General features: G+C 43.2%; 2 protein-coding genes across 3 annotated transcripts; both read left to right on the plus strand.

Annotated features, from left to right (window-relative positions):
* Positions 1-692: 692 nt before the first annotated feature.
* pth1b (parathyroid hormone 1b) lies at positions 693-2144 on the plus strand. Its single transcript, XM_077024177.1, has 3 exons — positions 693-732; positions 822-924; positions 1051-2144. The coding sequence occupies exons 2-3, from the start codon at positions 830-832 to the stop codon at positions 1247-1249; spliced, it is 294 nt and encodes a 97-aa protein (XP_076880292.1). The 5' UTR covers positions 693-732; positions 822-829; the 3' UTR covers positions 1250-2144.
* A 277-nt stretch (positions 2145-2421) lies between these two features.
* Positions 2422-9497, plus strand: btbd10b (BTB (POZ) domain containing 10b). Of its 2 annotated transcripts, none has more exons than XM_077023638.1 (8): positions 2422-2616; positions 4789-4980; positions 5252-5543; positions 5666-5768; positions 6738-6858; positions 7706-7903; positions 8182-8292; positions 8456-9497. In XM_077023638.1, the coding sequence occupies exons 2-8, from the start codon at positions 4827-4829 to the stop codon at positions 8785-8787; spliced, it is 1311 nt and encodes a 436-aa protein (XP_076879753.1). In that variant the 5' UTR covers positions 2422-2616; positions 4789-4826; the 3' UTR covers positions 8788-9497. The 2 variants fall into 2 exon arrangements, with proteins under 2 accessions (XP_076879753.1, XP_076879754.1); XM_077023639.1 differs by lacking the exon at positions 2422-2616 and adding an exon at positions 2689-2784.
* Positions 9498-9686: the final 189 nt, after the last annotated feature.

The raw sequence follows: 9686 nt of genomic DNA on the forward strand, positions 1-9686 counted from the left end.
GAGGTTCAATGGCGGTAGATTCATCATGGTCACTATCTGGGAATAAGCTTTCCAAAATGGTGGAAAACAATGGAATATCCACAAGAGAAATGCAGTGTTTGTGTCAGGAGGCGGGGCAAGTGCTTTGATGGGCAGCTTTCATTAGTGTCTTGGTTTGTTCTCAGCAGTTCTTCTCCTCAATCTCTATTTCAAACTCAGAAACCCTGTAATCAAAACCAAAGAATCACCTTTCCACTCTTATTCACTCCTTTATTACAAGTGCTGGTCCTTTTCTCTGCCTCAACTCTTATTGTCCATCTGAAAACACTAACCGTTTGTGTTCTTGGTTACGTGTATGAATGCACGCAACGTTGGTTCCTAGTAAGTGAGTCAGGGAAATAGCGATTTACTGGCCTGAAGGGCGTACCTTCTGACAAACATCATAGCCATCTATGCATGACCCAAGTTCAGAAGTAGTTTAATCACAAGAGGTCTTGGCTGAGGTGTTGAAAACAGAAGTGGGTGGTGGGTGGGGTAGGTATTGGGGGGGGGTTGGTAGAGGGGTCGTTATGTACATGCCAGTCCTCATCAAAGCACAAAGCGACATTACCATCAATAATCTGGATTGCTCATCAATGACCAAGGGGAGGGGCTTCATACATAAAAAGGGAGGAGCAGGCACGTCTGACACAATTACTACACTGACACATGGAGTTTCTGTGTAAAGCAAAGCTACGATCTGGTCCCACCTTTGTAAGTTCATTTTTAAATTTAATTTAGCATCAAATTTCATTGTAAAAAAGTCATGTTCTCCATTCTTATAGATATTTGTTATGTTTCAGTTAATGCGATGTCTTCGATACGTGCCATGGACAAAACCATTGTAGTGATTTTCCTCTGGAGCTTGTGCAATCTAGTTCTACGTTTGGAGGGAGTTCCAGTCGGGTAAGAGGATTTATAACTACAATGATGTATTTTAAAATATAATGTCAGAGTATTCTAACAGCCCAGTTTGTTTCTTACTGCTTGTATTGCTTTGGGACTGACCGGTAATAATCTGCACTTCCACAGCAAGAGGTCCATCAGTGAAGTTCAGCTCATGCACAATGTTGGAGAGCACAAGCAGGCATTGGAGAGGCAAGACTGGCTCCAGGTGAAGTTAAAGGCTGTTCTCATACCTTCGCTCAATGACTCTCAAAAAGGACAAAGGGGGAAAAACAGGACTCTTTTCTCAGTTATTTCATCGCCCAAAGCCCAAACAGGGTCTTGAGTTTATACTGGAATGTCTTCATGTTTGGTCTTAGTAATATGATACATTTTGCATCTAAAAATGTTTATCGTTCAAAGTGTTTATTGTCGTCACTGCGTCTCTGTGTGGGCATTGCACTGAAGTCGTTGTTGATAAAAAAATGCACTAATATGCAATTGCTTTATTTATTTTCATTTGTTAATTTATTTCTGTGTTCCACTGTTTGACATAAATGTAACTGTTTATGTCATAAATGTCTTTATTTATTTTATTTATTTATTTATTTATTTTGTTTTTTGGTTATGTTGTCCATTTATTAAAAGTTACTTCTAATGTGACCCAAATTAAATAGTTTGTTCTATCTTTCTTTTTACACAGCAGTGGCATTAAAATGTATTTATTTATTTTATTTTCTGTTGTGTAGATTTATTTAAACAAATGATTTCTAACCATCTAGGACATGTGAAGGACAGACATTTTGCTTTGCCTGCGGTCCTAAATCTACTTTAGCAAGAACTTTAATTTTCCATTTATTAAACAGTACTTCTAATGTTACCCAAATTAAAGTTTTTGTTCTATCTTTCTTTCTTTTTACACAACAATGACATTAACATTTATTTATTTATTTTATTTTTAGGCTTATTTATACAAATGATTTCTAACCATTTAGGACACGTGAAGGACAGACATTTTGTGTGCCTGCGATCCTAATGTACTTTAACAAGAACTTTATTTTCCATTTATAAAACGTTACTTCTAATGTGACCCATATTAAAGTTTTTGTTCTATCTTTCTTTCTTTTTACACAACAATGGCATTAAAATGAATTTATGTATTTAATTTTTTGGTTGTGTAGGTTTATTTATACAAATGATTTCCAACCATTTAGGACATGTGAATGACAGAGATGTAGTTTAACAAGATCTTTTATTTTTCATTTATCAAACACAACTTCGAATGTGACCCAAATGAAAGGTTTTTTTAAGCGTTGTTTTTTTTTTTTTTACACAACGACGTTAAAAAAATACCATCCCTTTCCTTTATTACATAATGTATGAATAAAATATTGTCAAAAAAAAAAACATTACCATAAATGCAACGATACCATTAACAACAATTTAAAGCAGAGACAAACAAGCAACAATAAAAATTTACAAAGTGTTAAGTTCTGGGTGCCTGCTGTTCTCGCGAGACTTCAGTCTGTCATCCTCGGTCTATGGTCGTTTCCTGCCAGCGACAACACTTTTAAGGCAGGATCATTTTTTTGCTGTTTTGGAAAATGCAGAGACGCCTCTGGAACTTGGCGTATATTTTTATTATTTGTTAATTTCCTTCTTGTTGCTGAATGCCCCTTTTTCCGAATGTCAGTGCTTATGACGATATTACAGGTAAGAAAAACCCCGTTTTTCCCCGTCATAAATACATAGAGAGTGTTCAGGGTTAGCTGTGGTGATGTCCGTTTTAGCCGTTGGGTCGTTTTAAATGTCTATGCTAGCTGTTAGCTCGTACAGAGACGCTTCGCTGAACGTGAGGCCCGGCGCGGCGCCCCTTGAACGGTGTTAAACACGCATTCTTACGTTACTACCTTTATTTACCGAGACTACGCCTTTTAGTTTTTTTTTATTGGTACCAAGGTAGCTAGCTGGCTAGCCCTGCTAACTGCTGTAGGCTAACCGAGAACCGCAGCCAAAGGCTTGGCCAGCTAGCCGCCGAGCTAACCAGCTAGCCACGTCATGAAGGCGTCTGTGTTAGCGTGTAGCGACGTTAACTGAGTATGAGTAGCATGCTAATGTCGCTAACTTTGGGTTGTGTTAGAAACCCTCTAGTTTTTCCTACGTGTTTTTCTAAATGCTCCGTGTTTGGTTTGACTTTATCTTGGTTATGTTTTGTCAGCCAAATCCGAAGCACCGAACTAAGGTTGGCTAGCGTTACAGCAGCTATCTGGGTAGGTTAGTTAGCTAGTTACACTCTTGGTTGTGTTTAGTAATTATAATAGTAACTAGCTAAGTTATAGTATTTTACGAATAAATGTGTCAGTTTTAACGACTGCAACTGAAGTTCGGTATTTAAAAAACGAAACTCGGATGCTGTTGGGTGGATTGTTCTCGTGTTCAAAACGTCGGTGTTTGAGTTCAGGTCTATAAAAGTTGGCTAAGCCTAGGTTTGGCAATATTCACAAATATTTTAGTAACGTTACAGATTAACCAAACTGGCTTGTTACAGTTACCTAGTCAGTCTATCGCACAAAACTCAAGGTTGTGCTGAAGACTTGAGTGTGGGTTGTATACTGACATGTCCACCGTCATATGACTTGTAATAGTCTTGCAACATCAGTGACACTGAAAACTGATGTTGAAAAGACTCAAACAAGTCTTATGGGTGTGAAGTAGGAAGATGCATTAAACAGCCAGTTCCTAGTTCTGCACTTAATGATTATCCAAATGGTTATGCTTTGAGACGTTGGATTTAAATAACCCACATACGACATTCAAAGGTCATTTTGAGTTGAGTTTCTTAATCCGGTCCTTGGCGACACCTACCCAGGCTACATTCTAAAATACAGATGCCACACACCTCAAGCAGGTAAACAAGGTGTGGTATGTCTCGGATTGCCTCAAGCCAAGGGTGTTGGAGAGCTAGAACATATCAAATATATAGACTGGCCTAGGTTCCTCAAGATTAGATTGACAACCTTTCCTTTATAATCCAACAATAACCCAGTGACTATGGGAAGTTGTTTTTACAGGTAGCGTAGTGATTACTATGGTAAAATACAGTAGTCTCACTTCTGAAAATGTTTTTAGTCCTTTGCTTTGCCTAACCTAGCAAAGGATTTCTTACAGCAAAAAGACTACACAAGACGGAAACCTTTAATGAAGGTTGTACCATACTATCCAAAGGAGCTTTAACGATCAATTTACTGCATTTGCTTGGAAAGATATAACGTCCACTTTGCTATGTGAGAAGTGGACAAGGTGATCTTGGGTAGCGTTTCAAATTTTTCTATATTGCCAAACAGGAACCGAAGGGGTGGGATTGTTCTCTTTTTCTCCAGGGTGGTTTAAATAGAAAACTATCTCTGGAATTTCCCTTTCGGGGGTTTCAAGGAGTCTAGATAGGCCTATTACGTTAGAGTACGAAAGAACAATTGTTTCACTAGAATGTTTATTCTTTCTAAATCTCACGTTTTTCACATCCTTTAATTTGTAGATGACACAGTCATGCAGTAATATGATGTTGTCGATAAATTCCTGTTACATACATACATGAATATTAAGATCACATTTCCTGACACAGAATTTTAGATATTCCTTTAATACTTAGGCAGGCCATATTCAGACAACAGCCAGTCTGTGGTTTATCAGCCACAGTTCTCTTGCACTGAATTGGCTTCCCTTTAAGGTTTAAGGTAAGACTTCCATTCATGCTGCAGTGTTGCTTCACAAGTGGTGGGCTAAATTACAGTAAGAAGCAGCATGCAAGACTGATATGGTGTTTGACTCGTGGGGTTCTGTAGTCTTATTCTCTGTGTTGGGTGTTTTGTGTGTGTCGTCCCTCAGTGAAGCTGCTGTTTGGATAGAGGGCTGACCAGGTAAAGATGAGCCTGCACGGTGCCAGTGGAAGCTGTGACCGCTCGCGAGATCGCCGCCGCTCCAGTGACCGCTCGCGCGACTCCTCACACGAGCGGGGCGAGGGCCAGCTCACGCCCTGCATACGCAACGTCACTTCGCCCACGCGACAGCACACTAGTGGTGAGCACGCCTTCCCCCCCCCCCCCCGTCGCCGAGGAGTGTGCGCTCGACGCCTCTGGAGATGTCTCAACCCTAGCGATGTTTATCTCCGTTGTTTATATCGAAAAAGGGCGACAGTCGGCAACGCAGATGGAACGGCACGTCACGGAACTTAATTAGCGGATTAGTCTGTTGTCGTCTTTTCGGTGTCGGGTGTTTGGTAATCTGTAGGTGTAATCTGATTCTAGTCCATGACTGTAAATGGCGTGTTGGGCGTGTGTTGTTCGCACAGAGCGGGATGGAGGGTCGTCCCGGCCCGGAAGCCCCAGGCCACAGAGGGTCTCCCCCAGCGGCTCCACCAGCAGCAGCAGTGGGGTGGTGAGCAGCCGTAACAGCAGCCTCTCGAGCTCGGAGGGCACGTTCAAGGGCATGGGCGTGGGCGAGATGGTCTTCGTCTACGAGAACGCCAAGGACGGGGCCCGCAGCATACGCACCTCGGAGAGGGTGACGCTGATCGTGGACAACACGCGCTTCGTAGTGGATCCCTCCATCTTCACCGCACAGCCCAACACCATGCTGGGCAGGTGAGTCCAGAACCTTCTTTGACCTGCCCTACCTTAGTCTGTCCGGCCACGACGCGGCCCTGGAAACGCACAGTCATTTTCCAGCTATTGATTGAGTTTTGTTTTCGTCTGTCCTGTTGTAGAATGTTTGGTTCGGGCAGAGAACACAACTTCACACGACCCAACGAGAAAGGGGAGTACGAGGTGGCGGAGGGCATCAGCTCCACTGTGTTCAGGGCTATTCTGGTAAGTTTGCCATATCACTTTTTTTTTTTTTTTTTACAGGAAAAGTGCGTCACACTAGCAAAAGCCTGTTGAAGATTAATTAGCCCAAATTGTTGTCTTATTGCAACATGAGCACGCACGCTTTTACCACACAGACAGCTGCATTTGAGTTTATCATGAAGGGTTATAATGACGATGAGGTAAGATTTTGTGATTTTTGTGTAAGGCATGAAGTTTGTGTTTGAGAGCACACACTTTTATCAGTTAACATTTCAGAAAAAAGATGAATAAAGTTAATGCCCTTTGATACTAAGACACTAAATTTAACCTGTTGCTTAAGTTTCATATCTGCATTCTGTATCAAGTACGGAAAAGTAGCAAGTTGTCTGCAGTTTGCATTGTTTTGGGTTATAATATTTTGTCTAGTGCTGCATAAAGATTCACTTTGCAGTAATGGAGCTAAACTCCTTGTGTCAGTACATGCAAGCACGGGCCTGTGAGGCTTGAAGCTGCCACCTGACCCGGTACTGTAACCAAGCCCCGGTGTCATTTCCACGGCTACAAAGAGGTCGAGTCAGGACACTGAACGGAAAGCTTGTGTGCCACATGGAGCTCTGCTGGAGTGAGAGGGAGAAAGAGTCTGTAATGAGGCGATTGGGTGTCGGCTCCAGTGCGTTTGCAGTTGACCTGTGCTTTTAGTTCAGCTTTTCTGGCCTGTGATCTAGGAAAGGAAGCGGGAGTTAATAATGTGTTTGTGAGGGGGAGGTTTTGAACCGCATTCCAGTACAGCCGCCCAATACAGCAGTTTGGCGCGTAGCTGAGTTGAGTGTTGCCTGTCTCCTCGAGACCAGCAGCTTCAGGACATGTGGGGACCCTGTGGGGAGCCTCGGCATCTGCTGCTCTGTTTTTAGGGGCTGATCTTATGTTAACAGTGCTGCCCCACTAATGGCTGACTTTGTGTTGTGTGTGTGTATCATCCCTAATTCGCAGGATTACTATAAATCTGGAATAATCCGCTGCCCTGACGGGATCTCCATTCCTGAGCTGAGGGAAGCTTGTGACTATCTGTGTATCTCCTTCGACTACAGCACCATCAAGTGCAGGGACCTGAGTGAGTCCTACTGGATACACGTACGCTTTGTGATCTTATAGCACCAGTGCAGGGACCTGAGTGAGTCCTACTGGATACACATACGCTTTGTGATCTTATAGCACCAGTGCAGGGACCTGAGTGAGTCCTACTGGATACACATACGCTTTGTGATCTTATAGCACCAGTGCAGGGATCTGAGTGAGTCCTACTGGATACACGTACGCTTTGTGATCTTATAGCACCAGTGCAGGGACCTGAGTGAGTCCTACTGGATACACGTACGCTTTGTGATCTTATGGCACCATCAAGTGCAGGGACCTGAGTGAGTCCTACTGGATACACGTACGCTTTGTGATCTTATAGCACCATCAAGTGCAGGGACCTGAGTGAGTCCTACTGGATACACGTACGCTTTGTGATCTTATAGCACCATCAAGTGCAGGGACCTGAGTGAGTCCTACTGGATACACGTACGCTTTGTGATCTTATAGCACCAGTGCAGGGACCTGAGTGAGTCCTACTGGATACACGTACGCTTTGTGATCTTATAGCACCATCAAGTGCAGGGACCTGAGTGAGTCCTACTGGATACACGTACGCTTTGTGATCTTATAGCACCAGTGCAGGGACCTGAGTGAGTCCTACTGGATACACGTACGCTTTGTGATCTTATAGCACCATCAAGTGCAGGGACCTGAGTGAGTCCTACTGGATACACGTACGCTTTGTGATCTTATAGCACCAGTGTTGTAGGTGTAGTAATGTGATCAGATAAAGCCATGTCTTCTGCAAAAAATAGGAGCGCAAGAGGTGTGTCTCTGTCTGTCTGTCTTTGTCTCTGTCTTAACGCTGTTGTTGTCCACAGGCGCTCTGATGCATGAGCTATCCAACGATGGGGCACGGAGGCAGTTTGAGTTCTACCTGGAGGAGATGGTATTGCCGTTAATGGTGGCCAGTGCGCAGAGTGGAGAGAGAGAATGTCACATCGTGGTGCTGACTGACGATGATGTGGTGGATTGGGATGAAGAGTATCCGCCCCAGATGGGAGAGGAATATTCACAGAGTAAGAGCCCTCGCACGTCACCAGGAACCCCTCTGATTTGGGAATCATGGCGGTCTAAATGTTGTTTCTTAAAACTCGTTAGTCATTTTGTAACTTAAAGGATTTGACTTGATAGACATGTTAACCTGACGGAACAGTCATTTTGCCCTCAAGTCCACTTTTAATCCATCTTTATACATATGAACTGTTTATTTGAGCCGTGTTTGATGCTGGTTTAGTTTTAGATTCTTTACTGTGTCACCTTGCTTCAGTATGTCTTGCCTGTTCCTGTCTTTCAGTAATATACAGTACAAAACTCTACCGTTTCTTCAAGTACATTGAAAACCGAGATGTTGCTAAATCAGTTTTGAAAGAACGAGGACTAAAGAAAATTAGATTGGGCATTGAAGGTGAGCTTCTGTCTTGTCCATCACATTATCTGAACATCCGCATTTAGAGTTTATCCTGCATTTGATGAAATACTCTACTGAGCAAAATGATTATTAATTTAGTTTGTAGATACTAATGGATGTGCCGCGTTCTCCATGGCCTCGTGTGTCTGTGCGTGTGTAGGCTACCCCACCTACAAAGAGAAGGTGAAGAAGCGTCCGGGCGGCAGGCCCGAGGTGATCTACAACTACGTGCAGAGGCCCTTCATCCGCATGTCCTGGGAGAAGGAGGAGGGCAAGAGCCGCCACGTGGACTTCCAGTGCGTGAAGAGCAAGTCCAGCACCAACCTGGCGGCGGCCGCGGCGGACATTCCCCAGGACCAGCTGGTGGTCCTGCACCCCGGGCCGCAGGTGGACGAACTGGACATCCTCCCCAGCCACCCGCCCCAAGCCCACCACTACAGCAACAACTACAACAACGAGCCCGAGCCCGACGCTGCCTCGCCTGCGCCGTGAACGCAGACACCCCCCCCCTCCACCCTCCACCCTCCACCCCATCCCTCCACCCTCCACAGCATGCTGCAACATGGAGTGAGAGTGACAGCATAACCAGATTTGCCTTCAGCACCTTTCTCACAGCCTTAGAGCCTCAACTATCTAGTCTACTGTACAAGGAAGGGAAAAAAAATACGGAAACAAAACCAATTACAAAAAAGTTTTTACCCATGAGACTTTGGGATACTGGCGTGGGCAGTGCTCTCCTCTCCTCTTTTTTTACTTGACCAAAGGAAATTTATTTTTTTTGTTAAATGTATGAAAGTAAATTAGCAACCTCACTTCTTTTGTAATTGGGCCTATTATTAATATTTTTTCATTTTCCTTTTCCATTATTACTACTACTATGGTTTGTAACAGATTGTATCTTATTTGAGAGGTTTGGGAAGTGACCTGGGTGGTGCCACTGTGGTAATATAGTATTATTATTATTATTATTATTATTATTATTATTATTTGTTCGTTTTTTTTTCATATGGAAAGCTCTCCCTCAGTCCTGGTTTGCGAATGTCTTTCAAGGCTCCTTTGCAGCACATATCTAAAGGAGTTCTTTTTGCCTGCTGAATGAATGCAGTGTTAGTTCTTTTCCATGGCAGGACATGCATTTGTGTGGTCAGGAATCCTGTTCAGAGCTTGAGAATCATTGTATAAATAAAGTTATAAAAAACAGGCTTTGTATGGTATTACAGCTGCAGCAGTTATGGGTTCCATGTTGTGTGTCTTCAGATTGCATGTAAAAAAATGACTCTGAAAAGCTGAAGTCATTGTGCACTTGCACGCTGCAGACCAGAATACATCCCTGATTTTGATAGCAAAAAAGATTTTTTGTCTACTTTGTCATGTCAGGTTTATTTATTATT

This window comes from Brachyhypopomus gauderio, chromosome 12 (assembly GCF_052324685.1).
Source record: "Brachyhypopomus gauderio isolate BG-103 chromosome 12, BGAUD_0.2, whole genome shotgun sequence".
In the NCBI taxonomy this organism is placed as follows: domain Eukaryota; kingdom Metazoa; phylum Chordata; class Actinopteri; order Gymnotiformes; family Hypopomidae; genus Brachyhypopomus; species Brachyhypopomus gauderio.